An 18,171-nucleotide genomic window follows, 5' to 3' on the forward strand; every position below is an offset into this window, starting at 1 on the left:
TTATTATGTGACTGTTGCCCTGTCTCTCTCACCATCTCTGAGTCTCCAGGTCTGACATATAGATGTTACTAGTTTTCTGAATAAATGCAAAAGCAAAGACAGCACCCAAGAGACAAATTGGGAATTCCATCCATGCCTTTCTGTGCTCTGGGATTTACCAGCTGCTTTTCCTGTGATTCTACATTGGAATCCGAGCTTTCTCTGAAGACAACTGGTCCCCCCACCCCATGTCACACAAGTCGTCATTAGGTATATCCCCTTTCCCCCAGTCAACATGCATTCAAATGCATTCATTGAGCACAACCATGTGCCAGGCACTGGACTAGGTGCTTGGGATACATCAGTGACCAAGATAAAGATCCCCGCCCTGGTGGAGTTTTCACTATAGCCCAGAATCTCCCTGTCCTCAAAGTCAACTTTTCTAAAGATGTGCTAAGCTGCGTACAGGCTGAGCCGTTCTTGATCCATTTCTGCAGACGCAGCTCATGTACAAATGGGCCCAGCCGAAAATCTGTAACGAGGATCTCGAGGGGGCGGTAAAGCTGCCCGCCTCTGGCGTGAAGACTCGCTGCCCGCCATGCAACCCAGGCTTCTACAAAACCGACAACAGCACCTGCGAGCCCTGCCCTTATGGCTCTTACTCCAACGGCTCTGGTAACCCCCCTTTCCTGCCTGGTCCCTGCATCTCATCCATTTCCACAGCACCCACAGGTGGTCAGCTGTCCTTCCGAGGGAGGCAGTGAGGGCTGGGACACCCCCGAGGACTAAGTTCAGGAGGCGAGCAGTCAGGGTGGGCTGTCTGTAGGTCACAGTGACACTTGAGAATGAACTGCCTGCTCTTCTCATTCCAACTGCCACTGTGACTCCGGCCTGCAGGGGCCCCATCCTCCCCCCGGAGGCTCCCAGCTGGTGGCAGGGATGCTAACCGGAGGTCTGGGAGCTGGGGTGGCCAGCTGGACACACATGGACCTGTGAGCCATGCTGCAGAGAGGAGTTGGGGGAATTTGTGTGCCTATTCATGTGAATGCATGTACTGCTCCTAATGTGACAAATAACATGAACTGTATGGATCAGACCAGAAGATACATCTACGTTTGGAAAAGAAAAATTAGGTGGGCGAGGAGGCTAGCTGGGACTTGGGAAGGAAGGGTCAGTATGTGCAGCTTGAGCCTGTTAAATACATTGCCAGAATGTTTTGGGTCAACTTCATATCACTGTGCAGCAGTACTCAGCACTCCCTTGATTGGCTGCCCACGACGGTTGCCACTTGTCTGTGTGACAGCAGCCCTGGTCAGGGTGGCTGCAGCCTTCTTGCTGAATGCATGGATCTATGGTCCCCCCAGATTGTAGCCACTGCCCAGCCGGCACTGAGCCTGTCGTGGGATTTGAATACAAATGGTGGAACACGCTGCCCACGAACATGGAAACAACCGTTCTCAGTGGGACCAACTTTGAGTACAAGGGCATGACAGGTAAGGGCCTCTCCCCTTGCCACGCACTCTCGGCTCCCTGCACACCCACGGGGGCTCTTCCTACGTCACATATTTTCATACTCATGATGTCTAGGGGGAAATGAGCTAACCAGGCCACGCATTCCCTGGAAAGTTCCACTCCTCATGGGCATGTATTCTGCCAAATCTTGTTTCAGAGTCAAAAACTGAACTAGTAACAGCATGCACATGCCCCAAAGGTCTTGCTCTGAGAGCTTCAGAGTCTTTGACCAAAGTAGTGGGACAGGTGTAACATGGTTGTGTCCAGCAGTGGTTCCAGAGTGTCATCTGGGCGCATGCGTGCCCTGCACCCAACACCACTGGGGCGTTAACTCTCCGCTCTCCTTCCAGGCTGGGAGGTGGCCGGGGATTACATTTACACGGCGGCTGGAGCCTCGGACAATGACTTCATGATCCTCACTCTGGTTGTGCCAGGATTTAGGTGAGGAATGCAAAACTAAGGGGAAGCCAGCGCCACCTTGGCCACATCCATGGCCCACATACCCTGGAATGCAGTAGGGAGAGGGCTCTGCATGCTGAAGCAGCAGTTCAGACAGACAGAGCACAGCAATGGTCTGACAGTGTGAACCTGACCCTGACCCAGGGTCTTAGTCGCTGCCCATGCTAATCTACCTACCACTCTCCCGTCCCATCTAGCTCCTTCCATTCACTGGCCACATGCTACTTAAAGCCTTCCTCCTCACAGCATCAGATACAATTAAAAAAACCCCATCTTTTTAATAGGACCAGAAGTGCCCATAGATAGTTCATTGTTATTTGGGGCAAGAAGATTGGGAGGGATTGTTCTTATCATATTTATCCACTTATTCAAGAAGACCTAGGACAAAAAGCAATTTATTTGCCATTAAAAAAATACTACAGGCAGTGTGGTACTATGGAATGAGCACTAGACTATAAGACAGGGCACTTGAATGTTGCCACCTACTGGCTTTGTGAACTTGGGAGCCATCGTGCCCCTATAGGCATTAGGCCCCTGGTCTGTAAAACCAGGGATTGATAGTGTGAATTTGGACTAACTCAGGCTGAGATGACTCTTCAGTCCACTTGTTAGCACAACTGTGAGCTTGGGCCTGCAGGTCCTCAGAATTCAAACAAATGGCCAAAGCTGGGAAAAGGCCCTAAGTGGATTTCCAAAGCCAAAGTGAACTCTTGTGCACTTGAAAGATGAGGGGGAACCAGTGACTGGGCTTCCTGACTGCCAGGCTGGCCTCTCCATTCCCTCCTCCAAGCTCCCTCCTTTCCATCCCTGGACGGTGCTCAGTCCATGGTGGTGGCTCGGAAGATGTTCGTTTCCCTTCCCTTAATTTACGTTACTCAGGGCTGAGCAGATAAAGCCCATGTTTGAGAGATAAGAAAACTCTTTAGGCTTTTATGGGGGCATGTCTCAATTTGCAAATCTGATCACCATAGTAAAGGCTCCTGCACCTCACCCACTCCCTCCCCGCTTTGGCTTTGTAGCTGGCTCTCTCTTCCCCAAAGGAAGGAGCACCCTGAGAACTTTGCTGAAGAGATTACAAACTGAACTATCTGCTCATTGAACCCAGGCAAAGCTCTCACCATCCCCAAGAGAGAGCTGCTAAGTGAATGTAGACAATGTGCATCTCATGATAGCAGTGCTTCTACAACGTTAATGCCCATGTGCATCACCTGGGGATCAGGTCAATGTGCGGATTCTGACTCAGGGGGTCTAGTGAGCGAGCGCTAGGTGACGCGATGCTGCTGGTCTGGGGACCGCACTCTGCTGGTGAGGCTGTCCAGCATTTCACACAGCACCTCCCCATCTGGTACGACTTAGGATCTCACCACAGTAATGGGAGGTGAAGAAGGAAGATATTATTACCTCCATTTTACAGATGAGAAAACTACAGTTTGGCTACATCAGGGTCACATAGCTAAGGGGCAGGATTGGACTTCGTACATGCTCTTTCCAATATACCAGGAGGTTAATTCCGCCCCCTGCATCCCCCCCAACCCCCGAGCCCTCTAGCAGACCCTCTGCTGCTCTCTGGACTCTGCAATAAGCACTGCCCTGCCTCTGAACTGACTTTTAACTTCTGGCCCACAGACCTCCACAGTCGGTGATGGCGGACACAGAGAACAAAGAGGTGGCCAGGATCACATTTGTCTTTGAGACCATCTGTTCTGTGAACTGTGAGCTCTACTTCATGGTGGTATGTTTTCCTTTCTTTGTTTGTGATGGGGTTCCCAGGAAGGGAGAGCTGGCCTCCTCGGCCCCACTGGTGCATCAACATAACTGATACCCCTGCTCACAGTGATTTCACAGGGGAGGGGCCCAGACTGCCCGTCAGGGGCTTCCCCGTTTAACATGGATCTGGCCAACTGTGATGGCCCCTGGGACGGCAGATGGCCCCTGGGTGGCTCTTCCCCAGCAGCCACCCAGCCATCGCGCCTTCTTCACTTGTCTGTCTTGGGTTCAGGGTGTGAATTCTAGGGCCAACACTCCTGTGGAGACGTGGAAAGGCTCTAAAGGCAAGCAGTCCTTCACCTACATTGTTGAGAAGAACGCTACCGTGAGCTTCACCTGGGCCTTCCAGAGGACCACTTTCCACGAGATCGTAAGCGCCTCCCCTTCTTCAGACCCCTGGCTCCCAGAGAGACCTCTGAACCCAGGAGGATCCTTAGCATTAGTTTGAGTGGGAGTGGGAGGGTCTGACCCCAAGGATTAGAAGGATCTTAAGGGGTCAAGCCGAGAACTGCCTATTCCAGGCCCCTGAGAAGCATCGAACCTTGTCCAAATGACTCACCTTGTCCCCTCAGCAGCCCTGCCCTGAGGACAAGTGTGGTGCCTCACCTGTACATCCTGTTCATCCCTGTTGTTTTTAATAATAATAACTCTGGTTTTATTTTTTTCACTCAATTTAATGCAAATTAATTGCAGGAAACTTAGAAGGTAAAAAGAAAGAGAGAGAGAGAGAGAGAGAGAGAGAGAGAGAGAGAGAGAGAGAGAGATATCACCTATAATCCTACTACCCAGAGAAAACCCAGTTAACATCTAAGTACCTCCTATCCAGGAGATATTCTACAAATACTTTTTTCCTTTCACAGATAAAAAGACCTGGTTTTTTTCTTTCTTTCTTTTTAAAAAATTGATTTGAGAGAGGATGGGAGAGTTTGAGAGAAGAGAAACATCCATATGAGAGAGAAAACATCAATCAGTTGCTTCCCACACATGCCCCAACTGGGGACTAAACTTGGGTATATGCCCTGACTGGGAATCAAACCTGTGACCCTCTGTGCACGGGATGCTATTCCAATGAACTGAGCCACACTGGCCATGGGCAAGACCTGCTTTTTTCATATAACAATCTCTACTGCATATTTCCCCCATGGCACTTAATATTTGTAGACATGTTTAAATGGTTCAGATTTGCTTTAAAAAATGACACAAAGTGTACATAAAGGAAGAAGGTGCTTATCAGACTTTTCTCAAGCATTACAGATAAAAAAGATGAGGCAGTCATTTACTATTTCCGGAGAACTCAATTGCTGCTGGTGTCTCAGGCCTCTGCCTTCTCTCTCGTTTCCTTGTTTCCAGGGCAGAAAGTACACCAACGATATCGCCAAGATCTATTCCATCAATGTCACCAATGCCATGAACGGGGTGGCCTCCTACTGTCGGCCCTGCGCCCTGGAAGCCTCTGACATGGGCTCCTCCTGTACTTCCTGTCCTGCTGGCTACTACATTAACCGGGATTCAGGGACCTGCCACTCCTGCCCCCCTAACACCATCCTGAAAGCCCACCAGCCCTATGGAGTCCAGGCCTGCGAGCCCTGTGGCTCAGGGACCCAGAGCAACAAGGTGCCAGCAGCGTGACGTGCATCCTCACCTCAGCCTCAGAGGGTGCCAGGGCCTAGATGGGGTTCTGGCGGGGCTGATCCCCAGGTGTCCCCCATAGCATACTCCCAGGGTGGAGTCCTGGAGGACCCCCATCCAGGCTGTGACCATGGGTGGCACGTTCTTACCTGTAGAAGTTGGTTGTCAGGGGCGAGGCCTCAGTCGTGGACAAGCCTCATCTTCAAGAGATGGGTAAGGGAGGTCTGTGACCGTCTGGTCCCGAGGGTCATTTGGCATCTGGGCAGTGGCCTGAAGGGAAGGAACAGTGGGACCTGTGGCTCAAATTCAGACCCACTTTACTCCAGCCTCTTATCAGAGGAATCTGGCCCCTCTCCTTTGGGAAGGTAACCCACCTTTGCTGGGACATACGGTTAATTGGCATTGCTGTCTTCTATCCAAGTGGTTTCTTATAAAGCAGTGCTGTTGGCCACGTACTGTCTGAATCTAGGAAAGTACTCTGGCTAAAAGCTCTTAAATATTCATTAATGCTTTTAAGTGAATTTGTGTTTTACTGACCACAACCACATGGGTATACATCTGTAAGGCATTATGTATGGTCTGCAAACGTTGCTCGGTTTAGCTCTGCAGTAAGTGCAACATTCTGCAGATCCTGGCAGCGTCTTTGGGGCTTCCTGGACTTTAGCCACACACTTGTTCTCCGAGGGCTCCCTCTGCTGCCAAGGAAGGGAATGACAGTTGTGTAAGGCAGGGGCTGAATGAGGACCCTAAAACAGAGTAAGGAAGGGCTTATGGGGAATCAAGCCCCCTTTGAAGTTCAGTTTCCTACAGAGACCCTGGGAAAGAGGAATTAGGATCCAATTAGTTTAAAATGGGGGGAGGGTCAAGGCTTGTAGTTTCTCTCCTGCCATCCTGGACTTCCCTCTTCGAGTTAGCACCTCGTTTGTTGTCTTCTGCTTGAAAGTAAGAACAGCCATGTTGTGCCTTGAGAGTTCTATAATCTAAGCACAGGGACAAAGCTATGGAATCTGACCCAACTGCTTACTAGAAAACAACAGGTTTAGGTTCGTACATCATACATGTGCTAATGATTGAATGGCAAGATGTACATAAGCCCCACCAGCCACTGCTTCGCTTCTTCTAGTGCCCACCTGCACTCCCTGCTGCTTCTACCCGCGTGGGCTGCACCGGGCTGGGTCACTACTGCGGTCCCCTCAAAGGCCCTGCCGCAGCCGGCTGACAACCTCTTTGCCCTCAGATCCACACTCTGTGCTACAACGACTGCACCTTCTCAGTCAGCTCTGGGAGCCGGACGTTAGACTACAACTTCTCGGCTCTGAAAGACCCCGTCTCTCTGGCTGGCGGGCCAAGCTTCACTTCCAAAGGGCTGAAATATTTCCATCACTTCACCTTCAGTCTCTGTGGAAACGAGGTAAGGCGTGCGAGAGCCGATGGTGTGAGAACTGAGAGGGGTTACCAGTGGACGGGAGGCCAGAGAAGGACACAGAAGAAAAGCTAGCAAACCTTCAGGCAGGAGATTGAGGAGATGAATGGCTTTCAAATGATTACTCCTCTCTTTGAGGCCTCCCTCCTTTAAAATTAAGTCATTTGGATTATAAAAATTTAGGAAACTAAAAGTGTTTTAAATAAGTTGTCCATTTACTCCTCCCTGACCTTCATTCCCTCACAAGTATATAAAAACTATGCAGGAGAAAGAGAGAGAGAGAGAGAGAAACATCAATGATGAGAGAGAATCATTGATTGGATGCCTCCTGCACGCTCCACACTGGGGATGGAACCCGCAACCCGGGCATATGCCCTTGACCGGGAACAAACCTGGAACCCTTCCATCTGCAGGCCAATGCTCTATCCTGTGAGCCAAACCGGCTAGGGCTCTCTTAATGATTTTTTAAAAAATGGAATAGGTTCCACTTGGTCCTAAGATGGCCTATCTCAAGGCAGGGAAGGGATTAGGGATGGGGTCTGTTTTAACCCCTGGGAGCTGCTGTCTGGGAAGTGCTTCAGAGACCAGCATGGTGGAATTACTGCACCAAGGGAGACACAGAAAAGGAATGTGACCCAGGCCAGATGTTCAAAAACCTTCATGGGGTCAGTTACATCTTTCAGTATCTGTCTAGAAAATGGACTATGATAAGGAAGGCCCTTAATTGATAGATTAGATCTCCCAATCAGTTGCCACCATTACAACCGTGCTCCTATAGGCTCCCCACATGACTCCAATGAAACTAAAAGACTGGGATCCCCTGGGCCAGAGTTCCAGAAACTAGGACACCTAGGCCTTATTTTTAGCTTTTTTTTTTTTTAAGCTCCTTATAATTAGATCTGGGATGAATCATTCCACTGCAACATACCATTAGAAGACTAAAAATTTTAGACATTAAAAAAAATGTCCCCATTCCCTTTGAAAGCTCCATGACCATTCTCTCCTTCCTATTTCTTCCTCCCCACACCCTCCTGCCCAGGGTAAGAAAATGGCTGTGTGCACTGAGAATGTCACTGACCTCCGGATTCCTGAGGGGGAGTCAGGTTTCTCCAAATCCATCACAGCCTACGTCTGCCAGGCGCTCATCATTCCTCCAGAGGTGACAGGCTACAAGGCTGGAGTGTCCTCGCAGCCTGTCAGCCTCGCTGATCGGCTTGTCGGTGAGTAGCCCAGTTGCTGCAGCCTGTTGAGTGTGTGCCTGTAAGAGAGAGTGAGGCTACCAGGCTCCGAGGTAAGGGCTTCCAAGGAGGGACCCAACCTCTGACCTGTTTCCTACTCATCCTAGGGTGCCAAGTGCCCCAGGGGCTTCTGACAAAACTGCAGTTCACCCTTTCATGAGCCACTAGGGGATGTGATGAGACGAAGGAAGATTGGACGTTGATGGGTATTGAAATAATTGAAGTGGCTGCCAGTGAGAACTAATCAGGAGCTCTGATTTGGCAGGGGTGACAACATATATGACTGTGGATGGAATCACCTCTCTGGCTGAACTTTTCCACCCAGAATCCTTGGGAATACCGGACGTGATCTTCTTTTATAGGTGACGATGGGAGGCCAGACTAATGCAAGTGAAACTTAGGGCTCCTCCACACTTTCTGTTGCATGCCCCACCCCTTCTAGCCATTTAATACTTATCGAGCCTGACCATGCCCAAGGCCTAACAGGTCTGCCTAGCAATGATAGCTAAAGGCTGGGAGTCCCCTGATCCCAGCTTCTTGGGTATTCCTGGGCAGGTCTGTCTTAGAGACAAGGAGTAACATTGGATGGTCTGTAGACTTCTCTTCTCACCTAAGGACCCTCAGTGCTATGCACACACTGACCTTTCCTAGGCCAGCGCATTTCCCCCGGACCACATCTTCCTGATCCCTACTTGCTCCAAGTAAACCAAGGGCTGTGCACACCCTGTGTGCCAGGTCGCAGCCCAAGTCCTGACTTCCCCAGCCAGGGACCTGCTCCATGGTGACTTCACTTAGTGGCTCTCCAGTGGCACAAATGAGTGACTCATTTCCCCCTTGGGGGCTGGCTTTCACTGCAGGTCCAATGAGGTGACTCAGTCCTGCAGTTCTGGGAGGGCCACCACCATCCGAGTCAGATGCAGTCCACTGAAGCCTGCCCCGGGAAGTCTGTCCCTGCCCAGGTAAACGGGTAACAGAGTTGCCCTTCCTTGGACTTGTTCCATCCCAAGAGGCAGAGATTACCAAAAAAGAGCAAACAAGAAAACAGTCTGAGAGCCATTATTGGGCTCTTGAGAACATGGTTGTGCTCCAAACCCTCCATCTTCAGATGTTGAGAAAGGAGCAGAGGAAAGAGTCAAAGCTGCCTTCACATTCCCAGGCGGTTATGGGAGCAGTTGCATAGCCAAGAGCAGATGTGACTCATCGCCTCTGCTCACAAGCTCTGTTGTCGTGGATACATTTCTCCTCTTCTGTAGGCTTCTTCTCCCTTATTTATAACATGGGGATAACAAGAAGTTCCCTCAGGGGGTCCTTGTGAGAATGAAATAAGACATTGAGACTGGAGGACTTCTCAGGGTGCCTGGCGTGTACTTGCTATAATTAGAATTAATAAGGGTTTAGGGCAGCGGTTCTCAACCTGTGGGTCGCGATCCCTTTGGCGGTGGAATAACCCTTACACAGGGGTCGCCTAAGACCATCCTGCATATCAGATATTTACATGACGATTCATAACAGTAGCAACATTACAGTTATGAAGTAGCAACGAAAATAATTTTATGGTTGGGGGTCACCATAACATGAGGAACTGTATTTAAAAAGCCAGAAGGTTGAGAACCACTGGTTTAGGGAATCCTAGAAATCCCTCCATAACTAAAAGATCCAATTCTGAGTTTAAGAGCTGAGTGCCCAAAGAGAATTCCCAAACTAATTTGATTACAGCACCCCTCATCTCCGCCCCGCCCCCACCTTCTTTTTCAAGTCACACCAACTAACATCTCAAGGGGAACTAGTGCCTTGAGGGAGACCGTTTGGGAAACGCTGCTCCTAAACAACTGATAAGGGAGATGGGGAACAAGACAGGACATTTAACTCAACCATGTAAGATCCCTGTTCTTGTTGTCAACATCACAGGAAAGGAACTAAATATCCATGACCTAAAGTCCATCCTTGACCCCCACCACCAGGAAGTTGCATCAAAGTGGCTTTTGCAAAATGTCATACGTCCACGGGGAGAACAGGAGCCTCTGAGGGGTTGGCTGGGCAGCATGCTAGAGCTCAGACAGTGTACACTGGCTCTCATCGGATGTCAGCAGAAACACACAGGGTGGGGAGCCCAGTGGAGGTCGGGGAGGCATCTTGTCATCAGGGAAATTAGAGAGCAAAACCTGAGTTAAGGCCTAGTTGGAAGGATCCTGGTGAGGCTCACAGGTTGGTAAGGAGATGGACCAGGCGAGCTCTGCGATGATAGGACTCCAAACAGATTTTCTCCACTGATCCAGCGAGTGAGCTCAAGTCTCCTCTTTGCTTTCTAGCACGTGCTCTGATGGGACCTGTGATGGCTGTACCTTCCACTTCCTGTGGGAGAGCGCAGCCGCTTGTCCGCTCTGCTCGGCCGATGACTACCACGCTATCATCAGCAGCTGCGTGGCTGGGATCCAGGTAGGTTTCTCTGGTTGGAGACTTCCCAGGAGAGAAGGGAATGTGATATCTGAGTTGCCTGTTTTTCTCCCCAACAGAAGACTACCTATGTGTGGCGAGAACCAAAGCTATGCGTGGGCGGCGACGCTCTGCCTGAGCAGAGAATCACCATCTGCAAAACTATCGATTTCTGGCTGAAAGTGGGCATCTCCGCGGGCACCTGCACTGCCATCCTGCTCACCGTCTTGACCTGCTACTTTTGGAAAAAGAATCAAAAGTACATGATGATGGGTATTGGAGTTTGGGGATGGACAGGGTTGGGAGGAGATCATCTCAGAGAGTAAATTCATGGAGCCTTTTTCTGGAGTCAGCCACAGACCCCATGACCTTGGCCATAGACTTGCTGAGCCACTTATCCCGAGTATGCCTTGGTTGTCCTGACTCCTGAAGAGGCATGGTACCACATGGCAGTCTATAAATAGCTGTTATAGTCTCCAAAGCAAAGCAAAGAGCATCCTTGATAATAAAAGTGACTATACAATTCCAATATTTCTATTAAGCTTTTAGATCCAAGAAACAGCCAGTCTTAAGGAAAAAAGGTCGCTGACCTGGGAGCCAAGATTGCTTAGCCATATGCCCAGCCTAAGACCGCTTTCTAGGCTTGAGTTTCCTTACCCATGGAACGGGAAGATCTGTTCAGAGCCCATCTTCTCTCCTGTTTCTGTTTATTCCTCATTTTGGTGTCTTGTCTTTCCCCTTCCCGTCTCACAGACTGGAGTACAAGTACTCCAAGCTGGTGATGAACGCTTCCCTCAAGGACTACGACCTGCCAGCAGCCGACAGCTGCGCCATCATGGAAGGCGAGGACGTGGAGGATGACCTCCTCTATACCAGCAAGAAGACCTTCTTTGGGAAGATCAGATCATTTACCTCCAAGGTAGGGAGCCTGGCCAGTGCGCTGAGGTCAGCCTGGAGGGCTGGAGAAGACACCAGTCCAAGGGCGCTGAATGGTCCCACGCTGTTCCGGGACCACTGCTTTGCTCCCCACCTGCCACACTCTTCTGTCCCCCGACCCTGAAAATCCTGGCTTCTGCCTTCTGTATTTTCATACCAATACTCTTTTCCCTGGGGCCCAAGGCTGCTCTTGACCAGGCTCCTTCTCTCCCAACTCCAGTTGATGAACTGTTTGGGCCTTTCAACTTCCAGGAGGAGTAGTGAACCATCCATGGTGTAAGAATCATTCCCCCCCTTTCTTTTCTTTTGGAAGGAGGGGAAGAGGTGATCTCTAGATCAACTTCTGCTAGAAGTCAGGCTCTCCTTTGGCCAGTGGTGGGTGCTGTTCCCCAGATGTTTGGCCCTGGCCCCCTGGGGGCTGAGTCATCGCTAAATTTAAGCTGCTCAGCACTGAGCAATTCTGACCTGGGAGCGCTGGTTTTGCGTGGGTGGGTGAGCGAGTTTGAAGCTCATTTAATACAAGTCAGACAGCACTGTCACTGGGCGTGAGGCCAGCAGTGAGCATCCAAGCAACTCCTCCAGGGCCCCAGCCCTCTGCAGCCCCACTCGGCCAGTACCCACACCTCACTGGTGCCCTGAACCCACTCATCCAAACAGGTGTGGGCAGGGAGGGCGGTAAGACAGTAGGAGAGGACAGGAGGGATGGGTGTTCAGACAGCCGAATCTCATATCCTTCGTGCTGACCTACCAGGATGGCTCCTTGGCCCTCTTAGGCCTTGATTTTTTAATTTATTTTTTATTGGTGGGAGAACAATTTGCCCTGGGATGCTTGAGTCTTTCTGGAACTTCCACAAAGATGCAAAGCAGAGGGTTTTAAAGATTTTTCTTATTCTCTGGCTAACTGAAGGGAGCAAGAATAGTGGGTAGCTTATGTCTCTGTTTCCACAAAGCCACTGAAAGCAGGAATTCCATAAGGGTTCCTTCTGTCACCTATTTTCCATTTCTCTCCTTTTTCCCCCAACTTGCCCCTGTGCAGCAGCCAGCTCCTGTCACCATCTCTCTTTCAGAGGACTCCTGATGGGTTTGACTCGGTGCCACTGAAGACATCCTCAGGAGGCCCAGACATGGACCTGTGAGGGGCAATGCCCTGCCTCTCCTGCCTCCTCACCTTGGCACACCACCTTTCGAGCCTGTGGCGATTTGGTGCCAGCTTCCTGCAACACCCACTGCTGGAAATCTCTTCATTGTGGCCTTATCAGAAGTTTGAACTTTAGATCTTTTGTGTGTTTTTTATAGAGTATCCAAACTCTCCTTTATGCTTGCCTCAAACCTGCCAAATACACCCAACTTTGTATATTACTCCCTTGCTTGCATCTTGTTTCCCAAAATGGTCCAGCTATCAGAGCCATAGCTTCACCTGCTCATAACTCTTACAGCCCTAGAATGAAAAGAGTTCCCTTTTCTTAAATATAGCACCTATTCCTCTGTCCTCTCATTTAAGGGCGGAAGCAGCTGGGAGTTTCCCTGATCATGTGCCCTCACTCTTGATCTCTTTAGGAGAGAGGTTGGGTGAGAGGGTACTGGTGTCCTTGGTGCACCATCTTCATGGTGGCCTGGATTCATCTCTTCTGGGTAAATAGCTCACACTGAGGGTAATGGATAGGCTGAGGGCTGGGAGAGTAAGGCCTGGGTAAGAAGGCTTGATAAGCACAAAGAGAGGCAATGAGGAAGGTTTGGTTTTGTTCTTTTCTCTTTTTTTAATATATTTTATTGATTTTTTTACAGAGAGGAAGAGTGAGGGATAGAGAGTTAGAAACATCGATGAGAGAGGAACATCGATCAGCTGCCTCTTGCACACCCCTCAACAGGGATGTGCCCGCAACCAAGGAATCGACCCTGGGACCTTTCAGTCCGCAGGCCGACACTCTATCCACTGAGCCAAACCAGTTAGGGCTGGTTTTGTTCTTTAAACTAGGTACTTCCTTCTCTTTTCGTAAATAAGAGAGAAATATTCTCACTGGAGCCAAAGGAAACAGTTCACTGAGAAAATGCCCAAGGCCCTGGTGGATCTACTCCCCCTGCTTTTTTTTTTTAAATCTCTCACTATCTATGACACTAAAGAAAACCAGGTAACCCCCAAGCCCCGATGTCCTACTTCTTTTTACCCGCAGATAACAAACCCTGTCAGTGAGGACAATTCCCCATCCCTGAGTGCCCCATTCCTCGAGGCCTGGGCCATATCATGCTACAGGGGTATCATATTTTGAAAGAACATGAGGAGACCATGGTTTTAACAGGGCCATACTGGGGGATCCAGCCCACAATAGGATGGACCTGAAGTGGTGACACTGGCTTCTAAGTGTAATTCTTCTACTCAGCCAGAGTAAGTAACTTCTAGGCTGGCCAGAAAAGGAACTGACTCACAGGCCCCAAACTCAGCAGCAGAACCAGATCAGTGTCTAAGGAGGAAAAACAAAGGGAGGTGAACTAGGAGTTCACCCAACTGGGACACTTCACACTTTCAAGCCCCTGTCCTGCCTTTTTCCTGTTCTCATCTTCTTTGTGTGCCAACCCTCTAAAAAGACTTCTGGCCCCGATTCCTGGCAGCATCCCTTCTGAAAGGTGAGTAAAGCGAGTGTCCTCGGTGGCCCTTTTCTCCACTCTTACACCACCTACAATGGATGAACTTTAACTAGGATGGTAAGCCCAGAGCAAGGGCTTAAGTTTCCTTTTACTTTCTACCACTGACAATTTTCCCTCCATCACTGTCAGGCTAGAATGACCATCCCTTGGTCTAGGGCCCAGATGCCCATGGTCTGTGCCTGTCTCCCTTCTTGAGTGGTTATTGGTGACCAGATGGTAGGAACAGGATGCAGGTGGCATTTCTAAGCGGTTTGTCTGCCACAAAATGGTTTGCTGGTCTTCATTAGCCATTGCTGTCCCAGAAATAGTCTTATAAAAGGGTCCACGAGGACTGGAGCCCTGTGTGACTCTAGCAAACAACAGCATCACTAAAGGGAGGCAGCCCCTTTGACTCAACACACCTAGAAGCTTTTCTTCGGGTATCCAAATTCTCCCTCTCTTGTGGGAGTCAGGCTCGCAGACACTGCGGCCTGGTTGGAATTTCTCCAAAAGGATGCAGACAGCCAGCTTCTGAGCTCCAGCCCCAGTTTTTTCTGCAGCCTCAGCAACACTCTGGACATCTGCTTGTCCATTGAATAACTTGCTTTTGTGACAGAGGCCACAGGATATGCTTAGACTATTCTAGAAGCTGTAGGACAAAGTACATACCCCATTGACTTCTTTATTCTGACATCTTGAAACTGAGTGTCCCCAGGGCAACCTCAAATCCTACTGATGTAGTCATAGTACTTTAAGGATCTCCTTTACACCATCCCTCAGTGTACTGACTCCTGTGGATCTCCCCTGTGTCCTGCCAGGAACGCCTGAGTTATGCTATGGGGTCTACCTGTAGCTCCCCTGGCAACTTAGACACAGGGTAGATACTTTTTAATAGCTCTTTGGAGCTGTAATTCAAATATCACACAATTCTCTCAATTAAAATGCACAATTCAATGGATGTTAGTGTACGCACAGCATTGTGTGTGCATCACCACAATCAACTTTAGAACAGACACATGTTAGACGGTATATGGGACAAGCCTTATGCCTTTAAGCTAAGGCTATAGTGGTTTGTATAAGCTATTGGGGGAGGGAGTGTGGGCTCAGCCGATAAAATATTTAAATCCTATTTGGTAACCTAACATCCTAGAACACACAAGTAACTCTCATCACATAGATGTGACCTGTATTTGGTTGGGAATACAAATGAAGATTGTGGCACAGTCAAAGACCAGGGGATTTCTTATGCCAACAAAACCTTTATTTATTTATTTTTTGTCTGACTCTACATTAAAGATATGACTGACTATATTTATACAACAGAAACTTTGTAACGAGTTTTTCAGCTTTGTGAAACCAAATGTTTTTGCGTTATCAAGACTGGATGGGTTTCCTTTTTTATTCTGTATTCCAAGAGTTTGTAGTTTATTAGGGGATGGATATTGCATGTCACATTTTTGTGTGAAATAAAAACATACCTTTCAAGTTGTTTTTCTTGAACATGGGCTGGATGGCTTGACGGCGATTGGGAACTGGTAAATGTCCTTGAATCTTAAACTGCAGAAGAGAAGGGTTCTGGATCCTTCAGAGAAAAGAGCATCCTCTGAAGCAACACGCCCTGGGCTAGCAGCCGCTTACACCTGTTGAGGAGTCAGCCATCAACCGAAGCCTCAGTTCCCACCATATAAATGCATTAAATGATGCCTCACCTCCCAAGACTGAGTAAAGGCCAAACGAGAGGTCACATCAAACACGTAGCCCGTCAGTTCCCTTCCCTTCCAGCTGAGCTTGCTCTCGGGTGGCACGGAGGCCGGCCATGTAACAAAGTGTCTACAAATACAAGTTCAATGAGCTTGTTGGGGCCTGAGGTGGATTATTATGGACTAGATAAAATCCTAGAGGGAGTCCGGAACCATTTCCCAGGAGAGCTGGGTTTTCCTGCGTCTTTTTCTACTGCATTCTAGCTGAGGGCACTTAATCTCCTCAAAAGGACTTCTTCAGCTGGTTGGTTGTGAGCCACATCTGTTTTGGCTGAGTGGTCCCTGGGTTGTACTGGTGGTTAAAGACTTTAAATATAACCCCTGCTTCTAGGGTAAAGTTGTAAGCCAGGGAGATATTTACCTTCCTCTTAAAAAGGAAAGTAGAAAAGGCATCTGTGTGTCAAGCCTGAACTAAGTACCCACCTAGTTCTCAGAACAGCCCTTAACGGCGGGTACTATTCCCATTCTAACAGGTGAACTGCACCTCCAATGGAGTTAGGCATAGAAGGTCCCCAGCAGCCTAGGCTACACTCTAACCACTGAGCTTTAGACTGTGCCTCAGTCATACGCTGTTTCACACCTCCCTGCCTGGTGTATGTCTCTGCTCCGCCCCTTCCTTTTCACCGGATAGACCTCACCCCGTCCTCAAAGTCGCCCCACTGTGAAACCTTTTCTGGCTCACCCACTGGGGATACAATAGGGAAGAAACAATTATATGGGCAAAGTGCAGTTAATTTTTATTAATTCAACCATATACTGTGCAGTGTCCTAATGCATCAAACAAGAAGCAGACATGACCCAACATGAAACTGTGTGTGTGTGTGTAGTGGTTGTGTGTGTGTGTGTGTGTGTGTGGCGGGGAGATGTGTGAATGATTTTAAGGACTTCCCAATCACTGACAAAAGAAGTGAAACACATTGTCAGATGACCAGGCAAGAAGATACTGATGACTTGGTCTAAAACTTAAAGACATTTAATTGACTGAAAACCACAGAGCAACAATGGCTATTGCAGCGACATAGAAATTGATGGCGGCCTTGGCTGAATTGCAGCATCATCCTGATATGCCAAAGTTACGGGTTCAATCCCCAGTGAATGCATAAATAAATGGAACAACAAATCAATGTGTGTCTCTCCCTTTCTTCCAAATTAATAAATTTTTAAAAATGATGGAGGGTTGCATATACAAAACTTTATGTATAACTGAAGAGCTATTCAAGGAGAGTCTGGAATATAAATAATTTCATTTTATCGCTAAAGGTAACAATCCCACATAAAGTGCAATTTTCTGAACAATACCATGTGGTAGGTAGGATAATCGACAGCTCATTCCAATTCTAACAGAGGAAGAGGCGGGATCAAAGTCGCCAAGGTCCTGGCAGCTTTCCCTGAACTGTGCTATTTTTAAATGGTTCCTCCTTGGTTATCCAAGGACAGCAACATCACCCTCTTTTGTTGATGTGACTCTCTGAGAGAAGGGAGTGGACACCGAGAACTGGAGATTAGGTTGTCCGTTTTGCCTAAAACAATGGGATAAATGTCACTGTACTGTGAGAACCTAGAAGGGAGCCAAAATCAATCATGAGGGGAAGAGAGCATCAGAGAAGACTTCCTGGAGGAAGAGAATAGCCAGTTTGAAGGAAAAGGAGAGAGAAACAGAGTTCCAGGCAGAAGGAGCTTGTATGGAGGCTCAGAGGCAAGGACAGGGAGCCACCAGTAGCTCGGGGGGATTCCAAGAGATAGGGAACATGTTAGGGGGCAGGTCATGAAGGGCTTTGCAAGCCATGTTTGGACATCCTCCTGAGAGTAACAGGTAGTCATTGAAGGCTTCTAGCAGGGGAGTGCAAAGTTAGGGCTTGCTTGTTAAATACTGAGAAATCCTATTTCAAATAAAAAATAAAATAAAAAAGAGGAACAAAAAAAGAGCAAAGAGTGTGTTAAAGTGAGGCCAGAGAGAGCCCTTCCACATTAGCCAGCTCTGAAGGGGAAGTTGGGGGGCGGGGGGCAACATTGAGGATGGCATCTATGGCTGGGCTCCCCACCCTTTTACTTGCTCCCTCCCTGCAGGTACTCATTCCCCCTGGGCTGCCCACTGTTAGGTTTGATCAAATAATTGAATCCATACCCCTCCCCTGGGAACTGACCTTTAGTCCACTTCACAGCGGACATCCCCTTTGGACATTCCCTTCTGCTTAGACCACATTCCTCTGGCTGAGACCATTATCTCTCCCCTCCGGACTTTCCCAGAATCCGGAGCCGCCCAGAGAATTCCCCGCCCAGAAAAAGCCCCCACTAGCGTCCTTTAAAACTCTGACTCCCCATCCCTGGGTGCTGGTGCCAATTTGGGGCTCAGCCTATCTGGTTTTCCAGATCACCTAATAAATTCATAATTCTTTACCTCTTTCGGCCTCGT

At 48.9% G+C, this 18,171-nt stretch overlaps 2 protein-coding genes across 7 annotated transcripts in view; one reads left to right on the top strand and one right to left on the bottom strand.

Moving 5' to 3' along the window:
- The window catches only part of ELAPOR1 (endosome-lysosome associated apoptosis and autophagy regulator 1), a 44,512-nt gene extending 29,025 nt beyond the window's left edge, over positions 1 to 15,487 (top strand). Inside the window, exons 9-23 of one of the 3 annotated variants that reach the window (XM_081112031.1) lie at positions 477 to 654; positions 1,344 to 1,472; positions 1,842 to 1,932; positions 3,577 to 3,682; positions 3,950 to 4,087; positions 5,068 to 5,331; positions 6,584 to 6,757; positions 7,809 to 7,989; positions 8,273 to 8,369; positions 8,865 to 8,966; positions 10,317 to 10,443; positions 10,521 to 10,699; positions 11,194 to 11,359; positions 11,597 to 11,652; positions 12,413 to 12,733. In XM_081112031.1, coding sequence (XP_080968157.1) covers positions 477 to 654; positions 1,344 to 1,472; positions 1,842 to 1,932; positions 3,577 to 3,682; positions 3,950 to 4,087; positions 5,068 to 5,331; positions 6,584 to 6,757; positions 7,809 to 7,989; positions 8,273 to 8,369; positions 8,865 to 8,966; positions 10,317 to 10,443; positions 10,521 to 10,699; positions 11,194 to 11,359; positions 11,597 to 11,652; positions 12,413 to 12,512 — 2,088 coding nt within the window. In that variant the 3' untranslated portion in view covers positions 12,513 to 12,733. Of the gene's footprint in view, positions 1 to 476; positions 655 to 1,343; positions 1,473 to 1,841; positions 1,933 to 3,576; positions 3,683 to 3,949; positions 4,088 to 5,067; positions 5,332 to 6,583; positions 6,758 to 7,808; positions 7,990 to 8,272; positions 8,370 to 8,864; positions 8,967 to 10,316; positions 10,444 to 10,520; positions 10,700 to 11,193; positions 11,360 to 11,596; positions 11,653 to 12,412 lie in introns of all 3 variants that reach the window. The other 2 variants (XM_081112032.1, XM_081112033.1) reach the window with 2 other exon arrangements.
- Positions 1 to 18,171, bottom strand: part of CFAP276 (cilia and flagella associated protein 276) — a 58,047-nt gene that overhangs the window by 36,401 nt on the left and 3,475 nt on the right. For 2 of the 4 annotated variants that reach the window (XM_081112037.1, XM_081112038.1), the window contains 3 exons: positions 15,477 to 15,638; positions 7,848 to 8,027; positions 5,496 to 5,616 (listed from right to left, as the gene is read on the bottom strand). The gene's annotated coding sequence lies outside the window, so the exon portion shown is untranslated. Of the gene's footprint in view, positions 1 to 5,495; positions 5,617 to 7,847; positions 8,028 to 8,649; positions 9,043 to 15,476; positions 15,829 to 18,171 lie in introns of those variants that run through there. The other 2 variants (XM_081112039.1, XM_081112040.1) reach the window with 2 other exon arrangements.

This window comes from Myotis nattereri (genome assembly GCF_964212035.1).
Source record: "Myotis nattereri genome assembly, chromosome: 18".
Classification (NCBI taxonomy): Eukaryota; Metazoa; Chordata; class Mammalia; order Chiroptera; family Vespertilionidae; genus Myotis; species Myotis nattereri.